At 41.8% G+C, this 25910-nt stretch overlaps 1 protein-coding gene across 2 annotated transcripts in view; it reads left to right on the top strand.

Moving 5' to 3' along the window:
• Positions 1–10349: 10349 nt before the first annotated feature.
• LOC148515391 (sodium/calcium exchanger 1-like) overlaps positions 10350–25910 on the top strand; it is a 158873-nt gene continuing 143312 nt past the window's right edge. The window contains exons 1-2 of one of the 2 annotated variants that reach the window (XM_088480154.1): positions 10350–10459; positions 18760–20525. In XM_088480154.1, coding sequence (XP_088336280.1) covers positions 10451–10459; positions 18760–20525 — 1775 coding nt within the window. In that variant the 5' untranslated portion in view covers positions 10350–10450. Of the gene's footprint in view, positions 10460–10569; positions 10644–18759; positions 20526–25910 lie in introns of those variants that run through there. The other variant, XM_088480153.1, reaches the window with a different exon arrangement.

Here is a 25910-nt window from a genome sequence, read left to right as displayed (position 1 = left end):
ATGAAAATTTGCTTATTTTCTGTATCCTATCCTGTTTTCATTCGGTATACAAATGCCTCCAACTCTTCATGTGTCCCTATGCTCCTCCTCAGAGCGTTGTATCCCATTTCCATAGTCTGTTCTATGAAAGGAAGTAAAAGGTTGTTGTAGCGTTGTATCCCATTTCCATAGGCTGCTCTATGAAAGGAAGTAAAAGGTTGTTGTCATCTAGGATCCAGATAAACATCTGCAGAATTTCTGATGTTTCCATCTCTATGTTGTAACTCTGAAATTCAGCTCTATCTTATCATACAAGGTGATCAAATCATCACGAGTGGCTGGGAGGCCAACTAGTCCTTAATGGATTCAGAGCGACCTTGCCAGAAGGTGCTTAAACTTCACTTATCCAGCCCAGTTCTCTAGCTAGTCCTGAATTGCACAGCATATTGACTCACGGTCGTGGTGATATTAATTAGACGTGAGAGAGTGGTAAATATAAAGGAAAATATCAAATTATGACAGCAGAACAGATATACGTATTATGGTGGGTTATTCTTTTCCCACAAAGTGGATTTCCATAAATAGTTTAACCATATAACAAATAGCTATTGACAGCTACTATTGTTGGTCAGCAACAAAATTTACTAGGCTGAAGTTCTAGAGATGCTAAAAAATATATACAGTATGTCTACGCTTGGAATAACTTTAAAAATAAAATACCAAGGGTTCTATTCAGCAAGAATGATGATGTTCCCCGAATATTATCGGGCAACATCGTCACAATTTTTAAAAATCAATTATTACATTTTAAGGCTGCTATTCAGCATTTTTTTATGCAGGAACAGCGGTTGCATTAACACGCTGTCCCTGCCATGTTACAGAAGGCATTGTTTTCGGGATTCCGAATGTTTTGGGATTCCGAAAACAAAACGTTCTGTTTCTTCGTCTAAGCATGCTCAGTCATGCGCTTGCGAATAGTCTCCGTCCCTGCTTTGCGGTGACCGCCGAGGGCAAGTCCAACTCCAGCCTGTCAAAACTGTCTAAATTGATTGAAATGTGTACATAGGCTTTATATTAGTCTGTATACATTTATATTTATGTGCTTTTATATTTAAAATGTATATATAAATGTTAAATATAAAAGCACATAAATATAAATGTATACAGACAGGTGCGTAACTAGAACTTTGTGGGCCCCATAGAACAATTTTTAAGGGCCCCCCCAACTCAGGTCTCAACCAGGGTGTATACATATATATAAATGTATATACGTGTATATAATATATATATGTCCTTTTATATACATGTATATACAAGTCCAGTGATCAGGGCACTCTTAACCAGCTGATGCAGAGGGAATTATAAAATAAAATCACCACATGATATTGTAACTAGTATTGTGGTCAACTAGTTATTGTGGGGTAACTAGTAAGAGAGGGGTCAACCCACCTATTATTTGGAGTCTTGCAAAATCATATGCCGGGGTCACTTGTCTCCTCCAGCAGCAGTAACTGTCTGTAACTGGCAGCATCCTCTCGCTGCTCTCTGGCTGTTGCAGCCATCGCTGCTCCGTCCTCAGCTCCTCTTCATACCAGAGTAGGTGGGTGCGATGATGTCACGTCACTCTGTGTGCGTTCCCGCTGACGGCGCTGAGCAGCCTGAACGTCTGATCATTTGAGGCTGGGCACATAGCCACGCAGATTTACAAAAAAAAAGCAGCAGCAACGGCAATTCTAATGGGTGGTCCGGTGCACAACCGGACCACTCCGTAGTTTTGCCTATGGGTGCAGGGGGTTGCTTGCTGGGCCGGCGGACCCCCTGAGTCACCGGGCCCCATAGCAAGCGCACCCCTTGCACCCTTTATAGTTACGCCACTGTATACAGACCAATATAAAGCCTGTGTACACATTTCAATCAATTTAGACCATTTTAATAGGCTGGAGATGGACTTACATTCAGTGATCACCGCAAACCAGGGACGGAGACTCAAGATCCTGCAGGAGTGGGACTGCTGGTAAACGTTCCCTGTGTCCCTGCAGTTTAAGGATAATTAAGTATTTTCTTCATATAATACCATTCTGAGATGGCGTTATGTAAAGATTTTTTGAGTAATTTAACGCTTTTTGCTTTGCTGAATAGCAAAAAGCATTAAAGCACTGTAGAGAGCAATGGCTTGCTCCCTACAGTGCGATACTCTGCAATATGGGAATTAATGGAGAAGTTAATTGCGTTTTCTTCTCTATTAACCCATTGCTGAATAGTGGCAATACTTAAAAAATGTGGAAATTATATTTTATTATAGTTATATTATAGTTTCCGCATTTTGTAAGTAAAAAAATCATTGCTGAATAGACCCCAAAGAGCTGTTATAATTTAATTTATTTTCATAATAAAAAAATAGATTACAATAGAGCTGCAGTTCCTATAAAATAGTGGACACATATCTTGCCATTTAGTAAATTTATTACATTGTTGCAATCGGTACATCAGTGGACACAAAATGTATGGTGAAATAGAACGTTAAATCAACCTCATAGCGAGCTCCAGGAGCTATTCAGCTCAGGGCGCTGTGTGGTCGGAGATTTGCCGATTATCGCGCCTATCGTGCCTTAACAAGGGTGTTAAGGCGCGTTAACCGGCATTCTCTGACCAAAGTGCCGGGCATGCGGCTGTTAGCGCCGCGCTAAGTAGAAAAACAGCTGCGCGCACGTCACTTTGGTCGGATTTCTCGCATCCCCAGGGGGGTGCGAGAAGAAATCCTTAGCCCGCCCAAACAGCGCAGTGTATTGAATAGCTGCGGGAGCTCCCTCCCGCGGCTATTCAACATCGCGTTGAATTGAATTCCCCCCAGTGTCCCCTCAAAATATATTGCAGGAATTCCTGGCTGTAAATACATTATGTGGAATGTCTTCCTGCTTAATCCTCCCAAGGTGAATAGAAAAGAATGCTGTGTAAAGACACTTAAATGGTGCCTGCTGTTGTCTCCAAGCTGGATGTTACTCCAACCCATGGCATGCTGTTGGTGAAATCAGGTCTCTCTCAGAAACAGGTGAGGAGAGAAAAAAACATATATAATATAAATAAGGAAATATTATTCACCTGTTCAATAATCTCCATATAAATATTCATCCCTACCCCTTAAATGGATATACAACATTATACCAATGATCTAGTGTGCTAATGAGTAATATTACTATCCTATTACACAAAGCCCCCCCCCAAGAATATTACTCGGCCAGCTAAATTATAACTAAAAATCCAATTCAACCGTCTTATAAAGACCTTCTGGGTGTAATGAGATGCCAGCTCGCAGCGTCTGATGTCAGCCTTCAGTATGGCAGTCAATAGAAGAGGATATCACTTGAAGAGCTCCAGCAGCCGTGGAAGAGGCCAGAAGATTGCACGGCTGGCCAGGATGGGTCAGAGGTAGAAGAAGGAAGATGAGAACCAGAGAGTGCTGCAGGTGGTGGGAAGCAAAGAGCTTAACAAAGGTCCGTACTACAGCCTCTCCCAACCTACCGGTAGGCGGCCTTGGCCATCGGTAATTTACCACTACCCTTCCCTAGAACACTAGGTGTCGGGCATTAGGTCCATGGGTGAAATCAGCCCACAGGCCTGTGGGGCATGTTAGGTGGGCAGATTGCCCGTGCCACAAGTAAAAGTGACTGGGCATTAGGCCCAGGTCACATTATGTGCCCTTAGGTAGGCAGGCAATAGTCTGAGCCCTTGGCTGGTGAGTGGCTGGGCAGTAGGCCCATTCCACTCTGTAGTAACAGTATACTTTGTATAAGGGGTACTACTGTGTAGCATAATATGAATAATGGGCTCTATGTGGCATAATGTGTATAAAGGGTACTACTGTGTGGCATAAGGTGAATAAGGAGCTCTTCTGTGTGACATAATGTGTAAAGGAGTACTACTGTTTGGCATAATGTATATGAGGAGTACTACTGTGTGGCATAATGTGTTTAAGGGGAACTACTGTGTGGCATAATGTGTATAAGGGGCTCTGCTGTGTGGCATAATGTGTATAAGGAGCTTTAATGTGGAATAATGTGTATAAGGAACTATAATGTGGAATAATGTGTATAAGGAACTATAATGTTTGGCATAATATGTATAAGGGGCTCTACTGTGTGGCATAATGTGTATAATGGGCTACACTGTGTGACGTAATGTGTATAATGGGCTACATTGTGCGGCATAATGTGTATATGGGGCACTACTGTTTCATAATGTGTATAAAGGGCATTACTGTGTGGCATAATGTGTATAAGGGCACTACACTGTGACATAATGTGTATAAGGGGCACCACTGTATGGCATAAGGTGAATAAGGGGTTCTACTGTGTGGTGTAATGTGAATAAGGGGTTCTACTGTGTGGCATAATGTGTATAAGGGGCACCACTGTGTGGCATAAGGTGAATAAGGGGCTCTTCTATGTGACATAATGTCATAATGTGTTTAAGGGGTACTTCTGTGTAGAATAATGTGTATAAGGGGTACTTCTGTGTGATATAGTGTGTATAAGGAGTACTACTGTTTGGCTTAATTTATGTTAGGAGTGGCATAATGTTTTTAAGGGGCTCTGCTGTGTGGCATAATGTGTATAAGGGACTATAATGTTTGGCATAACTTGTATAAGGGCTCTTCTATGTGGCATAATGTGTATAATGGGCTACACTGTGTGGCATAATGTGTATAAGGGGCTACATTGTATAGCATAATGTGTATAAGGGGCACCACTGTGTGGCATAAGGCGAATAAGTGGTACTACTGTGTGGCACAATGTGTATAAGGGACACCACTGTGTGGCATAGGGTGAATAAGGGGTTCTATTGTGTGACGTAATGTGTATAAGGGGCCCTACTGTGTGGCGTAATGTGAATAAAGGGTACATATGAGACATGTCAAGAGGACATATTTGTAGATGGGAGCAAATTTATAGTTTGCAGGGGGCACCGAACACCCTAGCACCGGCACTAGGAGGAGGGGCAGTAAGATGAAGCTTTACCAAAAGCGCCTATGAACCTTGCACTGGACGGACTGTGCATTTTAAATATGCTTAAAAAGAAAATGTAAGCATTAAACGTGAGCAGAGACTCCAAAAACAGTACCAAATTTTAAAGGTACTCCAGGAACAGTACTCTTTGAAAATGTCCCAATTTTTTTTTTATGTGTTTCATTTCCTCTTATTACATGAAGGTGAACAAGCCACATCAAGGTGAAACATGCGTCCGGTAAAGGTCCTGGTCTGTGCACAGATCGAATCAACCCTCATCACCTCTGGTATTTATATCATATTTCCTGTTATTCCAGGATTGGACACTACATATATGCATATTTAAAGGTATTTATTTGTTACTCTGGTAAGGCTGCTGGAGGCAACTTCAGCAATTTAGCTTCTTAGCTTATCCACCTAAATTGTGAATTTAGGGCCTGATTCAGAGCCGGACGCTATTTGCGCTCGCTCGTTCAGAAAAAGGGGCTGGCTATTTAAATTGAGCGCTCGCTCTTTGCGGTCTGTTGACGCCTCTATGTCTGAGCGAGCAAACGAAATATGCGCTCGCTATTTTGTAAAGACGCCTCCTGGCCGCTCGCATCATACGTCATCTCCGCTATTTATTAGATTAATCGAGTACATCGAAAGGCGTCTGAACTGCTCGCAGTGCTTGTGGTTGGATTTTCCTACCGCAATCATGCGAACAGTTCAGGCTAAGAAACAACCAAGTGACGTGGTCGATGACGCTGCTTTGTTAATTATGCACACCCTTAAAACGCCCGTTTTGACCTTTTGGCACGCCTGAGTTCGGATCACCACTCCCCGTTTTCAAGCACCTTCCCCTGTTACCACCCACAAACGCCTCATCCTGTCACTCAAATTAGCAGGCACTCGCTATTTTGCGAGCGCTCGATTTCCGACCGCAATGACTGGTTGGCGCATGCCATTACGACCCATAGATGTGCGAACATCGCTCGGCGCGAACGAGCGGCCGCTTACGAGCGGCTCTGAATCAGGCCCTTAGTACGGTTATTTATGTTCTGACTTGGGGCATCATAGAGGAATTCTCCTATATACCATTTGACCCAAATTTCTCAGCATTTGATGTATGTTATCTCTTTTCATTGATCACATGTGGTTTTGGGTCTCGTAAAGGAATTTTTTCTATATACCATTTGACCTAAAATCTCAGCTTTCTATGCATATTATCTCCTACTGTTGATTACATGTGTTCCCTGGTTAAGGGATCCTCACTGTGGAACCACATATAACAATGCATGGTGCTCCAGAATGCAGTGGCAAATGCAGGATTTCTAGAGGGGGGTTTCCAAATGCTTGATTTTAGAGCAAGTGTGGACAGTCCATGAAGAGTGCAGAATTAGCACTTATCCAACTTTAATATGTTATATACAAAGTATATTGTGTTGCATAATTCCAGCATATACAGGACGAGCGATCACAGTAAGCCATTAGATGCGGCAGCAGGTCCATCCTGTCTAAGCTGAATGTTTTTCTTCAGATGTGGGCATCATTCCAGAGCTTTGGAGCAAGTCTGGGAGTCTGGGGGAGCGGCAGAAGAACCTAGCACTGCCCTGGACATATTTACAGTATGTACATATTGGTCTCCTTATGTACTGGATAGTGTATTATTAACAGTATTAATAATTAACCCTATTGATGGTCTATAACAGTGGCCCAATACAGTGCATGTTTTCCACATGTCCTAGTTGGTGCACAGGTATATTTATTACTAGCCGACACATTTGAAAAATTCCACAGGTGGTGCTAATCATTTCATGTGTGATACTTAGAAAAACATGCAGCACTAGTATAATTGTATTATATTACTATTTCTATTGTGGTCATGGTGTGTGCTGGGGAGGGGGTTTTCCAGGCAGACGGAAAATCCCCCTGCGTTTGCCTATGGAATGCATGGCCTAATTTAGGCCCTATGTTGGCTCTTACTGTGGTATGCATTATTTATGTGGGAATTTTGTTGGAGAACCACTATACTACTATGCTCTTAACTGAAATCACATGCAAATGTAATATAATGGCCTTATATGATTCTGATATTGGACTCTCATAGGGGGAGCTGCTTAAAGTATTTTCCTGCGCTGGTCAGACACTCTCACAACAGCAGATTGAATCTGTTTTCTATGTTTTCATCAAAGTTGGCAATATCCTCATGGCCTCTCACCCAACTGTTCACTGTTATTTATAACACATGGATGGGAAGTAGAAGCGTGTGCTTTACCATTTCACTCTGATTCTATATCTTGTCCTCTACTCTACAGTAAATATTATGTTTTCTTCTTTTTATTAATAATGGACTCTCATTGTGGGACTACTTTTGTGCCCCCCGCTCATGTCACTATGACCTGGGGGGAGGGAAGGCACGAGCTGTTTTCCCTGTAAAAGCAGATTCAACCTCTATTCATCTTACCAGCACACCGGTGAGAAGTATAGGCGTCAGAGTGACCTTACAGCTCTGGTTATATTAGAGCTTCTCCACCTCATGATCATTGTTTGATGTGGAACACTGTGCAATTTATCCGCAAACTCTCTATACACTCTGATAGTCATGACCCAGCATTATACTTGAACGGTGGCTAAACAGTACCCATAGAGGGTATGGGATACTGAGGTACTCTATTACTCTATACAGAGCTAAATCAGGACTTAGACTACACCCAGAGAGGATATCTTATATTGAGATTTATTTTGAACACATGGCAAATTGATAAATGCAATAAATACTTTTTGTTTGTAAGTACCAGGAGTGAATTATTGAGGAACCTCCAGGACCTACCAATTAGGAGATGTAATATTTTACACAAAAGGACTCATTGTTCACTCATAATTGATTGTTATATATTTTTCGTCTATCATTGATCTCCACAGATGGCTTATTAACCACATATGAGATCACATTATTATTATTACCCATTGTTTTGCAGTTTTGAAGTGTTGGAAAGATTATTCGACACAAATTTTTATGACAATATTTACTAAGATTTTAATTTTAACTACACAAATACACAAACACAAGAGTGCCCTAACAAAGAGGGTCTACTTTGTTTCTTGTAACTGTTTGGTTAATCTGTTCTTGACTCTGGGGAGCACCATCAACCAGGAATATTTCCCATACCTTAGATGAAATAGATCGTGTTGGTCTGTATACCATCATAACCCAATGATGAATTTAGTTTCTGTGTAATAACCTTTCCTATAGCTCATTACCATGCAATTGTAGCTATATTAAGCTAGCATATCATGATGGGTTTGTAGAGCACCAAGGTCATCAAGACCACCCCCTTGTGATATGTTTAGATGCATTTGTTCATAAGAAAATGCTAATTACAGTATATTCAATTGTTGGCAACTATGCACACCAGGCCATTACAGCCAACACAGTCTAGATCTGTAGTGTTACCAGGATATCAATTTAAAACTATAGACATGTATGTTTCATTTGAGCCCATTTTAAATGGCTGACATGGAAGTTTGTTGATGTATTGTAGTGGGATCGGATGCTTTAGTATAAATGGGGCAAAGCGATGTTCTTAGATAAGAAGGTGTAAAGCATGTGCTAGTAGACACATTAGCAGATGCTCGGTCAGGTGAGGACTTGAGTTACGCGATATTCTGTACAAAAAAAAAAAGAAGTTTCAATATGACCTGGCAAGCGAGAGGTTAAATGAATGAAAGAGAATAATTACTGCTTTAGTAGCTAAGGGGTTAAAAGATGCAGTGATAGGAGAGACACCTTTTGGCAAGACTTTAAAATGTACTGTGATTGGAGAGAGATTAGATGATGGTTTTAAAGAGATGCCGTTACTTAATCGTGTGAAAAGAGCAGTGACATACGGTGAGGTAAATGGCTGGGAAGGCACTGGCTAGGATCAGAGCCAGATTTACAGATACATATATGAACCCGAGGGTTCATGTGGGCATTATACAAAGGTGCAGCAGTATATAGTGCTGGAAATTTGGGGAGTTTTGATCAGGGATGTATGGAAAAGGTAGACAGGGGAGGCAGTGCCTCACCAGCCATACACTTTTTACTCCAGAGTTTTGACTATAAAAATTATTAGAATAATACAAAGAAGATATTTATAATATTATTAATATATTATCATTTTTATAGTGAAAACTCTGGTGTATACTGAAGTATGACAGGAAGGCTCTGCCTCACCTCACATCACTGGAAAAGAGGTAGGCAAAATAATATGACAGGTAAGATGCCAAAATGTAGCCAGCAGCTAAATCAGGCTTGGTACTTCAAGGGTTAAGCGTAGCTGTGAAATGTGTGATGCAGTGGAAGGAAGTTTTCATACGCCATAAAATTAAGATACAGCAAAATAAGAATTACACAATGTGTTAAGTGATGGTTTGGGAGGGGGGAGCTAGAACTGTGTTGTCAGAGAAGAGGGTTATATTATGCTATGTTAGACAGAAGATGGGTTAATTGATGCTGTGGAAGACTTACATGATGCCAGGGCACAAGAAGGGATAAGGGATGCTACGGGAGACAGGGGGTTACTCAATTACACAATGCTGGGTAGGAAGTGTCAATAAATCACGCTGCAATAGAGGGTAAAGCCATGCTTTGGCAGGTGAAAGGTTAAATGATACTCTGGCAGGCAAGGGATTAATGCCTGATATAAATCCTGTCACGCTTGTTACAGTCACTGTCAGGGGAAAATGGTCTCATTTGTAAGCTGGATTTTATATTTACTGCATGTAAAAAAGAGAGTGTATCAGTCTGCACAGGTTTGGCATCATACGTGTATGCTTGGATCAGCATACAATAGCTCTCTGCTGATATACATTCTCTACGTCTATAGATACATTCATATATGTTATGTGTGGTATGTGTCTGCATATTGCCATATATTAGCATACATATTTACATATATTGACATATATGTAGCTGATAGAGCTATATTAAATGTCATAATATACACATAGACACATTCATATAGGTTATGTGCAGTATGTATCTGCATATTGCCATATATTGGCACACATATATACATATATTGGCATACATATATACTGTACATATATTGGCATATATATAGCTGATAGAGCTATATTATACATCATAATATATAATACATACACTGTTACTCTTTTTTCCCACGCTCATGTCTCTTTCACGTATATATAGTCCCTATTCTCACTCCCCCCCTCCTTTTCACACACATACATTCTCCGTCTCTTCCATCCCTACACTCCTCTATCTCACACTCTCTTCCCCTCCTCTCCCTCCTCACAGTGCAGTGTGTATATGCTCATAGCTGCAGTATACAGGGACACAGAGATTTTTTTTGTGTGGCACTGACAGAGACGCACACACTCATGCCTATTCACATGCTAGCAGACTTATGTCCTCCTCACACATGCGTGCTCTCACACATGCCAGCTTGCCGTGCAGCTGAAAGGGGGATGCACAACGGTGGATGCACAAGGTGATGACTCTTTGCAAATTTTGGGGGAGAGGGAAGAGTGGGAGGGTGGGGAGGAGGTCTGCAGTATAAGGAGAGGAGAGGGGAAAGTGAATCAATAAACCCCCCGTATTATGGGAATTATCGAGGAAGCTTGTAAAGGAGAAAGGCAGGTGCCGATACGGAAAAGGAGATGGAGAGAAAAAAGGTGACAAGGGGTAATTAACTGTAATAGACAAAAGGCTGAGCTAGGGAGATAGACAGAAGTGTACAATAAGACAAGCTGGGTTAGGATAGTGGGTCAGGGAACGAGAGGGGCATCTAGGTCTAGCGGAGAGGCACAATCACACATAGAAAAATCATTCACTAAAGAGAATGTGAGGAATATGCAGTCATGTGGGGAAGGAATTAGCCAACTTAGAGCTGAGTGTGTGTCAGAAAGAGATTCTGTCAGACATGGGACAAGGAAGACTGAGGAGATTATAAAATGTATTTTTCAGGGAAACAATGTGATCAGAAAGAAAAAGGCCTATGTGAATTGCAGTGATAAAACCCTAAAGGCAAACAGACTTATAAAATAAATGGACACAATGGAGGAGGGATAAAAATGTCACTTACAAAGAATGAGACACCTCAATTTTACAATAGCACAGTGAGAGAAGTCTGCCAGTACTTCAGGTACAGTGACGGGTGTCAATCTACTTGCCTGTGTCACTCCAAAGTATGTCACAGGAGAAGCTCTCTCAGGCAGTCAGTGATACACAGACAGCTCCCAGATAGGCAATAGGACAAGAGCTTCCTCAGGGCATCAGTGTCAGTATTGGGGCAGTCAGTTGTGCAGAATGTCAGTATCAGGGTAGAGAAAGGGCTCCTTCAATAAGTCAGTGTCAAGCGCGAGAAAGGGCTATATATGTCAGTGTCAGACTTGGGACAAGTGTTTGCTCAGTATGTCAGTGGTAGGCATAGAAAATGGGTTGTCTTTCTAATTTGTCAGAACCTGGCATTGCACATGGATTATTCAGAGTGACACTGTCATCTGTAGTGAAGGGGATTCCTTGGTTTGTCATTATCCGAAATGTCAGCTTATAACATGAATTTTCCTAGTACACCACTGTCAGGCATGGTATGAGACTCCCCAAGTATATATTGGGAAAGGGGTTTCCTTGTCAAGTCAATGGTAGACTGAGGATCCCACCAAAATATCACTATGTGTTTTGAGCTTCCCAGTTTGTTAATCCACACTTAGAAGAGAGGCTCCATCATTATGTCCAAATGAGAGACAGCATGTCGGTGTCACTCTTGGGACAAGTGCTTGCTTGGTAAGTTGGTGTCTTTGGTAGAACAAGGAATCCCTCATTATGTAGATGTCATGCTTGGGAATAGTATTTGTTTGGTATGTTGGTGTCTGGGGTAGAACTGGGAATCCCTCATTATGTCAGTGTCATGCTTAGGACAAGTGTTTGCTTGGTATGTCAGTCTCATGCTTAGGACAAGTGTTTGCTTGATATGTCAGTGTCTGGGGTAGAACGGGGAATCCCTTAGTATGTCAGTGTCATGTTTAGGATAAGTGTTTGCTTGATATGTCGGTGTCTGGGGTAGAATGGGGTATCCTTCATTATGTAGTTGTTATACTTGTGACAAGTGTTTGCTTAGTATGTTAGTGTCTGCGGTAGAATTGGGAATCCCTCATTATGTAGGGATTCAAGTGTTTGCTTTGTATGTTGGTGTTTGGGGTAGTACTGGGCATCCCTCATTATGTAGGTGTCATGCTTAGGACAAGTGTTTGCTTAGTATGTTGGTGTCTAGGGTAGAACTGGGAATCCCTCATTATGTAGGTGTCATGCTTCGGACAAGTGTTGCTTGGTATGTTGGTATCAGGGGTAAAACTGGGAATCCCTCAGTATGCCAGTGTCATGTGTAGGACAAGTGTTTGCTTGGTATGTCGGTGTCTGGGGTAGAACTGGGATCCTTCATCATGTAGGTGTCATGCTTGAGACAAGTGTTTGCTTAGTACAGGAGTGGATAACCTTTTTTCTACAGAGGGCCATTTTGATATATATAACATTATTTGTGGACCTGGTGCAGGGTACGCCCCCTCCGTGTGATGTCACACGGGGCAGGGCCACAATCACCGGTGATTACAGCAATGGCCGGAGCATTCTGAGGATGCTCCGGGGAACTGTAAGGCCACTCCAGGCGACACTGCTGCATAGATTCTGGCTGCAGGGTGTCATTCTAGGCACCCTGCTAACCAGATGAGGCTAGCAGAAAAAAGCTCAGAGGGCCAGACCAAATGATTCCACGGGCTTGGGACCCCGGGACTGAGGTTCCCCATCCCTGGCTTTAACATGTCGGTGTCTGGGGTAGAACTGGGAATCCCTCATTATGTGGTTGTCATGCTTGGGACAAGTGTTTGCTTGATATGTTGGTGTCTTGGGTAGAACTGGGAATCCCTCATTATGTAGGTGCCATGCTTGGGACAAGTGTTGCTTAGTATGTCGGTGTCTGGGGTAGAACTGGGAATCCCTCATTATGTAGGTGTCATGCTTGGGATGGGATGCAGTTTAAATCCTGGCTGTTGGGATGCCGGCGCTCAGAATGAGGGAGCCGGAATCCCGACGCCAGTCAGAATCCTGGTGGCAGCATCTTGACCGCCGGCATCCTGACGGTAAGTAGCGGGGTTAGGACGAGGGTTAGGCACTAGGGGGAAGGTTAGGGTTAGGCACTAGGGGGTAATGTTAGGTTAAGGCTATTGGGAGGAAGTTAGGTTTAGGCTGTGGGGAGGAGGGTTAGGTTTAGGCTGTGGGGAGGGAGTGTCAACTTTAGGGGTAGGGCTACGTTAGGATACTTACCAACAGGTGTCAGTAATCTAACCCTGTCAGGAAGTCCGCGTCATGATTCTGACCACCGGGATCCCCAGGTCCTGCATCCTGTACCCAACCTCTTGGGACAAGTATTTTCTTGTTAAGCCTGTGTCTGTGGTGGAACTGGGAATCCCTCACTATGTAGGTGTCATGTTTGGGACAAGTGTTTGCTTGGTATGATGGTGCCTGGGGTAGAACTGGGAAAACCTTCAATAGGCCAGTGTTACAGGCTTTCTTGTTCCAGGGGTAGAAATAAGGCCTCTTAGTTATGTCAGTGTCAAATGTGGGATATTGTCTCCCTCAGTGTGGTGATTTGTACTGTGTGTTTCAAGGATAGAACATGGCCATGCCAGTGGCCAGTACTAGACAGTACTTCCCTCAGTGCAGCAGTTTTAATCATTGACAAGTTTTCAATTTATATGGCACTGTCAAGTTTGCTCAGTGATTTTGGGATTGGTAGTGTGCTCCTCTAGTGTATCAGGGATAGAAAACGTGGTCCCTTAATGTATGAAGGATACGGCATATGTGAACACTCACTATACAGTGTATATATATATTAGTGTGTGGAGCTTACATGATGCACCCTCAAGCTGTCAACAATTTGATTGGTATTCTATGCATTGTGTAGGGTTTATCATTACACTCCTGTTTTTTTTATTAGTGTAGGTCTTTAATATGCATTGTTTCTTTCCCCAGAATGTAAGCTCTTAAGGCACCCGGAATAATAATTATACAGGGAATATGCCGGTAATTGATTTACTAATTGCTAACCAGGACAAAAAAGTGTAGTGCTGTTTTTATGGACTTCGTCATTTTAAATGCCAAAGTGGCATCCCAAATTTCTGTTGCAGATATAGGGAGCCATAAATATGTTGGTGACACTGAAACAGAAACGTCACAGGCTGTATCAGGGATTTTACTGATGATCTATTTGTTTTTCAGTTTCAGGGGGTGTGAAGGCTTAAGGGTCACAGTAGTCAAGTATGTGACAAGGTCTCTATGGGCCCAAAATGTAAGAAACATTTCAGCTCATGGTCCATGTGCAGCTAGGTTCTGTGCATTCAGAATTTATTGCCAAGCCTTATGGGATGAAACTCTATGGGAAAAATAATGCAGACAGAATATGTCTGTTGGTGAAGTACATAGAGAAAGGCTTTTCTTCATGTAAGAGGTAGAAGTAGATGAAGGAAGGTAATGTGGTACTTTAGCTGACTTAGGGCCTGATTCTGAGATGGACGAAAATCACATCACAACTGCGATCCGAACAGCGGACTTGCACAAATATGCAAATGACTCAGCCACCATCATGTGCACAGAAACATATACCTCCGGCTTCTGACATCCTCTGCTTACATACAAAAGCGGGAACATTGGAAACATCGGTCGCACATCAAACTTCTGAGTAAACCTATGCTGTCTCAGACAGAGCGGCTCTCCTAAGACCCCAGGACCTCAGCAGCCGAGAACGGAGTCGCAGACGTTCACTAGAGCTCGCCCTGCAAATGGTCCCAGGTCCGACATGCCCGCGTGTTTCTAACCCCCTCATGTTACCTCCCCCAAACTACCTATCATTCATTTGTGAATATATCCTAACGCAAACGCTGTCTCTAATCCATCACTAATCCACAATTGGGCTGTCACGCATGCGCAGAGGCAAAAAATCGCTCCACTGCGCCCATCTCTGAATCAGGCCCTTAGATAGAATATATTAAGGACGTGGATATAAGAAAGGGTCTCCAATTAGAGGATACTGAAATGTTTATTTTAATGACCTGTGCGGATATTAGCTTGAACAATGAAGGAGAGTTTACAGTGCGAGTAGACGCTATTAAGAAAAGTAACTGGGTTTATTTGGGGTGGGGGGGGAATATATTAACTGTAATTGAATAGGATGGGAACCATATCAGGCTGTGCCCCAGGTCCCTAGATCAGGATGTGGTCATAATACAGACAGTCGGGATGCCGGCAGTTACAAAGCCGGCGCTGGAATCCCGACACCTGTCAGAATCCCGGTGCCGGCATCCTGACCACCAGCATCCCAATTGTAAGTCCTGGGGTTAGGAGGAGGGTTAGGTACTAGAGGGAGGATTAGTGTTAGGCACTAAGGGGGGAGGGTTAGGTTTAGGCAGGAAGGGGTAGGGAGAGGGGGAGGGTTAGGATACTGACCGACAGGTGTCGCTATCCTAACCCTGTCGGCATCAGGATTCTAATCGCCAGGATCTCAAGTGGCGACATCCCTTACCCAACCCCCTAGATCTGATGATTACGACTCTCTTTTGTAGACATTCTGCACCATTATGTTAGCATCAAAACTAAATGTTGAGTAACTCAATATACAAAATGCACAATGAGTTTGTGACATGTCAGTCAAGAATAGGATACATAAGTAACTAGCATGAAATCATATCATAGGGGGCGCTCATAAAATGTTACGGAACACATGGTATATTAAAATAAGTTTATTACATATAAAACTATATAATGGTATTTATACCATAAAACAATGGCTTTTCCAATCTGACTTCACATAAAAACACCACATCCACCATATAGATAGAAACAAACTTGATATATACAAATACTCCTATATCAGAAGTGTTATCTTGGCAAACAGAGCCTCCTCCGTTTCTAATGAAGGTAGAATCAGTCCCAAACCAGATGCAAGAGCTTTCCAGCACAGTATCCAGTCTGATTAAAGGTAACTAGCCCCCAGTTAATAACAGTAAATGTCCCGGTATAGTTACCCAGTTTTATCCCGACACTCCGTCCTCTTAAGGTATCGCTGGTCCAGTTTCCAAAGAAAAAAACTCCAGCTGCGGCTAATATAGGAGAATTTGCATATATCAAGTTTGTTTCTATCAATATGGTGGATGTGGTATTTTTATGTGAAGTCGGATTGGAATAGCCATTGATTTATGGTCTAAATACCATTATATAGTTTTATATGTAATAAAATAATTTGAATATATTATGTGTTCCGTAACATTTTATGAGTGCCCCCATATGATATGATTTCATGCTAGTTATGTTCGGTTCTCATTGGTTAGTTAGATTTACCTTTTGGGTGGCCACTTTAACTGGACCTTATATATACATTTGACAGATTTTCATACGTTATTGCACCTAGTTCTGATTGTATATAAGAATAGGATACAGTCTGACTCCTGTCTCATTATTAATACAGGCAGGGGCGTAACTAGATATTCGAAGGACCCATAGTAAGAGTTTGTAAGGGCCACATTGTACCACCCAATGGTGAAAAATTTATATAACACATGTAACATTGACAAGGAAGATGGGCCACCCCTCACCTCTGGCCCGATAGCTGCTGCACCCCTTGTACCTATGGTAGTTACGCCCATGAATACAGGGTTATTCTAAGTTTTTGCATTCATCATTACAGTCTAATACCTCACTATGCTTTGACCATAGCACAAATTGCCGCACAATTCACCTTAAACATCCAGAATGCATAAATGAAAATACTGGGCCTCATCTAGGGGGAGATGTAATAAGCTCTGGAAAGTGATAAATTGGAGCGTGATAAACTGCCAGCCACTCAGCTCCTAACTGTCATATTAAAGGATGTGTTTGAAAAATAACAGGAGCTGAGTGGTTGGTCGTTTATCAGTCTCCAATTTATCATTTCCAGAGCTTAGTACATCTTTCCTTAAGAGTTAAAACTTAAAGCAACTTCAGCTAAATGGCGCAAACATGGCATGCAGGGGAAAAAATTCCTGCTCTTCCATGTTTGTACACAAATACTGAACAGCTTCATTTGTACACAACGACTGAAGGTGCCCACACACATCGACTTTTCATCCAATTTGGCCGATTTCGACGAATCGTGACGACAGATCATGTAAAAAATGGCCAAATCGTGAGTTTCTACTCTTGATCACGATGCCGATGCGCGTCCCCGCTCGTCGTACCTCGCATCTTCAGATCTGCCGTGCTGTAGGGCAGATTAGCCAATCTGGGATACAATGCACTGGCTGCAAGATAGATCTTTAGTCAGATTGGACATTTTTAACTCCAAATCGTGACCACGACTGCCTGGGGAGAGTTCAGGGAGAGTTCAGGGGAAATCGTGTACATCGGCTGATTGGGAGCAAGTCGGTATGTGTGTGGGCACCATTAGAGTTCAGCTAGGAAGCACCCATCCCCATCACCCTTCCATTTGTCTCCTTTAGATGTGCAAAAGTGCACTTTCTACCTGTCTTCATTCCTATTTCTATATGAAGCCCTTTGTTGGGGAATTCCATCACTATGTCATTGTTAGGAATACGATTTAGAGATAAACCCAGGAGAGACCCACTGTCTGTCATTTATGCTCTCGGAAGAGGGATTTTCTCCATCTGTCACTTATAACCTGGATAGCATTGCTGCTGTCCTGTCAGGATTACACATGCACAGAGACTATAGGAAGTGCAGTGTTTATCATTCGGTTGTTAGGGCTTATAAACAAAATAAAATGTGCAATACTCTCCAGCTTGAAACATGTACCAAAACTGCTTTGGTAAAGAGGGTGGCATACAGTAGAATGGAGTTGTACATTTTTTAAAGGGGATGAATATACCTTGTAGGATCACAATATTTTCATAGCTGGCCATAAGGCTCTGTTACAGCAGTAGTACCTTATCTACGGAGGGCACCAGGCTGATCCAAGTCCTGGATTGCCCTCTTCTGCTAGGTATGCCCACCTTCTGCCAAGCCACCCAGCGAATCACAATAATCAGCAATGATGCCCACATGAGCAATGCATCTATCATTACTATACACTGACTAAGAGCTTGTCCATATGAGTGTTTTGTTTGTTTTCATACCAAACGCAACACAACACAATAAAAACTGCCAAGAAAATAGGTCAAGACCTGTTGATTTGTATGCAGTGCCACGTAAGCTGTCATCACAAACAACTATAATGCATGTGCCTCAGAGATTACCTTGAAACATGATGCATACCTCATTAGTGTGTGTGAAGGAGGAGCAATGATGAAAGGAAAGACAGAAGATAAATAGAACTATTTTGGTATATTTTGCTAACACTTAAGAGCTGACAAGATTGGGGCTGAAGACATTTCTTAGCATTTAAACCCATTCTGTCCTTTTGCTATATACATTCTAGGGCCAAAAGTAATAGCCTGCGGGTTGTGGCAAGAGCTGAGATTTTGTCAATTTAGCAGCAATTTAAAGGAAAACCAGCTTGACTTTTCCTTTAAAAAAATGTAGCTTTAAATTTTGCGGATATATCGTCAACATTTTTTGGACTTTCCTTAATCCGCAAGCCATTACATTTGTCTCTTAGAAGCTAAATTTAAATTAACGTGACGCCTGTAACCATATGGACTAGCAACGTAAAACATTCCATTCCTGTTCATCATATATGAAGTATTGGTTACCTTAGTCTGTGTCTATCACTGTCACACACAATTACCAAAATGTGTTTTTCATTTTCAGGTGATCCAGCAATCCCCTATCCCTCCCTTTCCTTCTCTTTCCACCATGTCCTTTTTCCTCCTTTCCCTATTGATCCTCCCTTCAACCCTTATTGCTTCTACTTCTTCTCCAAACTCTTCCACCTGTGGACCAAGCCCTGAACAAAATGGAGAGTGCACAGATGGTGTTCTCCTGCCAGCATGGCTACCACATCCTCCATCTACAGGTGATCGGGCAGCACGTGCCATTGTTTACTTTGTGGCACTTGTCTACATGTTCCTGGGAATGTCCATCATAGCTGATCGCTTTATGGCATCCATTGAGGTTATCACTTCACAAGAACGCAGAATCACATTCCGACGACCAAACGGGGAGGTGACTGTGACAAGTGTACGTCTGTGGAATGAAACAGTTTCAAACCTAACATTAATGGCATTAGGCTCCTCAGCTCCAGAAATTTTGCTTTCCATAATTGAGGTTGTTGGAAGAGGCTTTGAAGCAGGTGACATGGGCCCCAGCACTATCGTAGGCTCAGCTGCCTTCAACATGTTTGTGATAATTGGCCTTTGCGTGTCAGTAGTCCCTGATGGCGAGACTCGTCGCATCCGTCATCCTCGTGTCTTTGCAGTCACTGCCTTTTGGAGTGTCTTTGCCTATGTTTGGCTTTTCCTGATTTTGTCGTGGTCTTCTCCTGGAGAGGTTGAGGTGTGGGAAGCTCTCCTGACATTCTTCTTCTTCCCTGTGTGTGTTCTACAAGCCTGGCTGGCAGATAGACGTTTGCTGTTTTACCGTTACTCAGGAAGAAGGGAAGGTCGAGCAAAGTATAGGGCTGGTAAAAGCCGAGGAGTTCTCGTAGGTGCAGAAGACACAAGTGGACAAGAGGATATAGGGGATATGAGAATGGCTGGCGGTGAAAGAAGCACAGATTTTGAAGAAGAAGAAGAAGAAGAAGAAGAACGGAGGGATATGGCCAGAGTATTTAAAGACATGCGTCAACGATATCCTGGAAAAGACATGGAACAATTGATGGAGTTGGCAAATTACCAGGCACTTGTGCAGCAGCAAAAAAGCAGAGCATTTTATAGGATCCAGGCAACAAGGATGATGATTGGTGCAGGCAATGTACTAAAGAAGCATGCAGCAGATCAAGCAAGGAGGGCTTTGACAGATGGTGGATCCAGAGATGGCGAAGGGGGTGGGAGAGGGGAGGAAGAGGAACGTTGCACAGAGGTGGAATTTGAACACACGCACTACCAATGTTTTGAAAATTGTGGGACAGTTAGTGTATGGGTTTTGTGCAAGAGAGCAGATGGTGAAGGGGCAGTTCAGGTAGATTTCAAAACTGAAGATGGAACAGCCAATGCAGGGTCAGACTATGAGTTGGCAGAGGGCACACTTGTATTCCAGCCTGGAGAAACTAGGAAGGAGCTACGCCTGGGCATCATTGATGATGATGTATTTGAGGAGGATGAACATTTCTATGTGCAGTTGAGTAATCCACGCAGGGCAAGAGGTGCAAGGGAAGGATTGGGTAGAGTAAGGCTGGGGACTGGGAGAAGAGCCACAGTGACTATATTTGATGATGATCATGCTGGCATCTTTAGCTTTGAGTCAGGAAGCATGCGGGTGAGTGAGAGTGTTGGCACTATGAGAGCAAAAGTGGTGAGGGGATCAGGAGCAAGGGGAAAAGTTGTGATACCTTACAGGACCAGTGAGGGAACTGCAAAAGCAGGAGAGGACTACCTGGAAATGGCTGGGAAAGTGGAATTCCAAAATGATGAGACCACGTGAGTATAGAACCTCCCTTACTTATCAATACAAGCACACACATCAGATGGTTGTAGCCAACCAGATCGCCTATTGATTGGTAATAAACTCATATTGTATCCTGTTCCTCACAGGTTTTGTGCAACATGACTTGAAGAGGCGAGTGGATGAAGATGTTGTTAAACAGTTTTCTGAAAAATTACTTTTATTTAATTAATGAAGGTGTTATGACCTAGGGATCATAGTAACAATTCAAATGGTGGTAGCATATTTTATGATATATTTTGTGTATAAAAGTGATATGTCCAATGCATGTCAAATGTCAAAATTATCTTTAACTGTAAATATCTCAGTTTCTTCTAAACATAACATAACACCTTCATCCTCTTGCCTGTTCAATTATTAAGCAAGTCATGATTTTGCATTGTAGCTATATGATGCATGCTATGCATACATAATGCAATGTGTGTTAAATGCAAAGAAGCAGCTTATTAACATTCCAATCATACAACATGATAGGCAAAGAACTTTATTAAGATTGAATTGAACTGAATCACAACTATAGAATCCACTGGTTTATTTGGGAATCTACAGTTTAAATACAAAACCATTCACTATGAAATTTGCAAACAAGTATGTTAATTTACAAATCATGTAATGAGTCAACTTGATTAAAATTAATTGTAGTATATTATATACAAAACTTAGCTGAAGTAACCAGCAAGTTTAAGTCTTACCTAGACCAATATTGGCCCTCATTCAGAGCCACTCGCTAGCGGCAGTACGCTCGTTCCGAGCGATGTTCGCACATCTGCGCATGCGTATGGTTTTTAGTACGCATGCGCGAACCAGTCAGTGCGGCCGAAAATCATTTGTACGCAATATAGCGAGTGCCTGCTATTTTGAGTGACAGAATGAGGCGTATGTGGGTGGTAACAGGGGAAGGTGCTTGAAAACGGGGAGTGGAGATCCGATCACAGGCGTGCTTAAAGGTCAAAACGGGCGTTTTATGGGTGTGCATAATTAACATAGCAGTGTCAATGACCACGTCACTTCGTTTTTTTTAACTCAGAACTGCTCGCAAAATAGTGGTTGAAAAAACCAACCACAAGAATAGCGAGCAGTTCATATCCTGTTCGATGTACTCGATTAATCTAATAAATAGCGGACATGACGTATGGTGCGAGCGGCCAGGCGGCGTTTTTAAGAAATAAACGAGCGTATGTTTTGCTCGCTCGTTCAGACTTAGAGGTGTGAACAGACTGCAATGTGCGAACGGATCATTTGCATAGCCACCCCTTGTTTTTGAACGAACGAACGCAAATAGCGAACGGCTCTGAATGAGGGCCATTGTTATTAAGGGACATTATGGGTCATTAACAAAAGTTACAAGATAAGGCTGTGTAGTTTTGGCATTATGCTATACAGCAGAGCATAAAGACATTTCTGAAATGCAGAATGCAATTGTTCTCAATTTAGGTTTTGTGCTGTGTAATGAGATATTTAAATGAACTTCAAGCTGTAGAAATTGCTAATTTTGGGGGTTGTTAACAAAAGCCCCAGGGCATATTTTCCCCGAAACTTGATCTTTTTGAATCTTGGTGGTTCTCAGACATTGGTCTATAAGTTGAAAGGCTTTTTCCATCTCCATGTTCATTTTATGTGGGAAAGCAAATTTGTATTTCCCAGTGTTATATTATAATAAAGAACTTTAAAACATGTAAATGTGACATGTAATAAACACAGTACAGATTTCCCATTATTCTCATAGCAGTTTAGCTAAGAAATCAGTTAACAGTATTTTAATGCATTGGAAAGTTCAGATGACATTAGAATACAATGCATAAATGATAATAGGTAGTCACTCTGTTACCTTCACGCAATGTACACATCCATCTCCTGGTCACGCAGAACGTTTGCATGGCGCCACTATGATAAGTGTAAGATGGAGAAATATGCACAATTGCACAAATGAAATGTGCTACAATTTTTTCCCAGCAAAAGGCATCTCACAGTAATTGTAATAGTTTACAAATGTAGGCATACACAAAGTATAACATATTTTTAAATGTTTAAAAATGTAAGTTTTTTTTTATATAAATGGTGGAATAGACTATTGAAAATGAAAGATTTGGCTAAGTTGGGATTGATTCTCTCTTGGGAGTTTCTCAGTGATTCAACAGATGAAGAGGTAGAGTTTGGCAGTGGTAGTCAGGCATGTTAGATTATGATTAGGGCTGTCCCTCGATGTAGTACTTATAGTACTAAATATGCTGATTATAGTTTTATCAACCGTAATGACACAAATAGACATTTTGACAAATATAGTTGAGAATATCAATTTGTGTTTTAAATCCTTTGGATACTCACACATGCACATAATACTGACAGTGAATTGAGCTAATGAGGTCTCCCATACTGAGTATGTGATAATGGTATGCAGAAACCTGGAGCAAGGCTTCAGGCACCCAGCAGATTAAGAGCTACGGACACATTAGGCAGACAGAACAGTGTGGAGGTAGATTGCAATGCACAATATGTCCATTATATTAGGACCCACTGGGGTTTGTCACTCCCAGTCTTCTTAATTACCCCAGTCACACACAACTAGCCTGTGGCAAAGAAGGGGCACGGTTATCTGCAGTCCCTCCCCACAAAGATTGTACCCTCAATATTTACAAGTATCAAATTGGGATAAAATAGTCCTCGCCCCAATCCACCCATACCCCACCCCAAATCACAAAGAAACACACACTTTTTACCCAAGCGCCATCATCTTCAAGGCCCGCGAATATGGACTGTTTCGGATAAGTCAGACAATTGTGAGATTTGCATAGAGGCACAAGTCCTGTGCTGGCAGTGTAGCATATGGTGGTCTTACTGTTATTGTGGAACCACATAAAGTTGTCTAGTGCCGGAGGGAAATTTAAGGATTTGAGGAGGTGGGCACACAGTCCATTTCTTTTTTTTTTTTTTTTCATTTATACATTGCACTGAGAATGGTAACTTTTTTGTCTCATTAAGGGCCAATTTCTGAATGATCCCAAATTCTCTCTATTACTGTACTTTTCATTTCTAATTGTGGCAATAAGAAATATTTTTTTCCCCCCATTTATTAAAGTGTACTTGCTGGGACAGTGGCTCCGATACGGGCCCCTCATGGTGAAGGTGAAATAGTAAAATGACAGTATACAATATCACTTTAATGCCAGGATCACACCCAGATTACCTGTTGGCCATGCACAGCATGTGCAAATGTAGGGTGCTGGGAAAAGATCTGAATTTCCCTCTCCAAGATAAAAATGCCATACTATGGCCAGTAGGCTTCAATGGCTAATGCCAGCATTAGCTACTGAGGCTAAACTTTTCGGAGCTTGGTAAATTGGGCATTTCCACAGAAAGTTAAGAGGACTAAATTTACAATCCAAGAGGGACTGCAGCTGATTTGATATATTCTGTAGTATCCCCTTGTCAAATAGCTCACATACTATAAACTTCAACAATCTTACAAAATTGTATATGTTTGTAGGATTGGCTGCGATATTTACTTTAATAAATACTCCCCTAAAAGTGTAGACCTGACCTCCAGAACTTTTTTTTGAGGAGTGTAAATTTATTAACATTATTTTTTAACGTTTATTTATATAGCGCCAACATATTATGTAATTTACAATAGGAATTGAAAGCAATTGTTCTTAAAGTGCACCCTCTTAATCCCATTTATCTCACTGCAATAATTTAGCTCCACATAATGAAATCTTGTATAGTGTAACTTTCCACACATCTAACCTCTCCAAGGCATGGCTCACAGCAGCAAATGAGTGTAATATAAATGACATATTTAATGCAGTTATAAGCACAGCAAGAGGATGCATAGCATCACAATAAAATACATAAAAATGATTATGAAGTGCAATTTTAACATCCTCAATACGTTATCCTTACATGACTAAACAGAACTCTACATTATCTCATCCTTTTCCCGGATAACATTATTTCTCAAGCTAAAACATGTTGAAAGGTCTATATAAATAAGTCCTAATAGGTTCCTAGATCAAATGCAGGGTATTGGGGTTCACAATAAGCTTGAGCAACTTCATGGACCACCATTAGTCTTGGCTTAGTCTTGGTTATGATTGCACCCCTTTTGTTACACTAGGGAGTATCCAATAGGCTTATTTATCAGGTTCCCTTGTGAGATTGTCAAAAGTATTGTCCCATTTCTGGTAGGCTTTAGCTTTAACCAGCAAGGACTCACTCTGGCTCAGTATACACTCCAACTTTGGGTTTGGTGCGTGGAGTGGCAGAAATTGCACAGGCCATCTGGATGGACCTACAGTTTTAGTTCTGCAGAAATTCCTTCCGCCTACAAAGATCCACCCATCCACATTGGGACAGATGATGGATAGATCAGGATCCAGAGAGGAGCCAACCCTCTTCCTACTTATCATCTCTGGTTCGCACTTGGCAGCCCCACCATAGGTTCCCCCAGAGCAACAAGTGTTGACGCCTCTCTCTCCTTGATCTCTATGAGGTTTCTCAAAGGGTTTCTTATTGTCTCTTCATCTGACTTTACCTAGAGGTCACAGTCTTTATTGCTCCCAATAGAACAGAGTGGTATACCAACTTATCACACCATGCTATCTGCAAAGGTCACATATACAGTTTATATGGTCCTCGCCTGATAGCAGAGTTCCTTTGACACACTTCTTGCTGCCTTAACACATGCTGTATGCAGATACAGTAGGCCTTTCTTGTCATTAATGGGTTGGTGGGCCATAACATGAAACACCTTTATTGGGAGTGGGTAACAATAACAACTAGACACGGTCACACCAAGTACCTCCAAAGTTGTAGGTCCAGCTGGGAAACTGTATTATATAATGGAATTAAGGGCCCCTTTTTTTGTGATTTTGCATAAGATACTCAATGTTGTACCCTACATGCATCCAAAAAGCAGTGTACCCTACATGCATACAAAAAGCAAACATCTATGTCTAGCTGTACAGATGTAAATAGGTGTATCTCTTGCGGGTGCTGGAGGGGTAGATCATGATGCAAGGACTCACAGTGGTGAGGATGATGACACATTTCAGCAGCACTGTCTAGTAGTCTCTGATTGGCTGATTTCATTTTGACCTTTATAGCTGATAGTACTTCATTTATTAACCTTGTGGTTATATTATATTATGTCAAGTCACATTATTTATATGTTAATTCCATTTGGACTACTGCAAGAAACTGTATTCCCTAGAATGTTTCAGAGGGGAAACACATCAGACCTGCATGTGTTTGTATTGACTACAATTTTGTATAGAAAAAGCAAGTTTTGCACTTACTAATAACTGTGAAGTTATTTTTTTTGCGTTTATGACCCTTTTTACATTATGTTTGTACAAATAGAG

The sequence above is a fragment of the Taudactylus pleione genome, unplaced genomic scaffold (assembly GCF_031769625.1).
Source record: "Taudactylus pleione unplaced genomic scaffold, aTauple2 ptg000250l, whole genome shotgun sequence".
In the NCBI taxonomy this organism is placed as follows: domain Eukaryota; kingdom Metazoa; phylum Chordata; class Amphibia; order Anura; family Myobatrachidae; genus Taudactylus; species Taudactylus pleione.
This window is presented reverse-complemented; position numbering and strand designations above follow the sequence as displayed.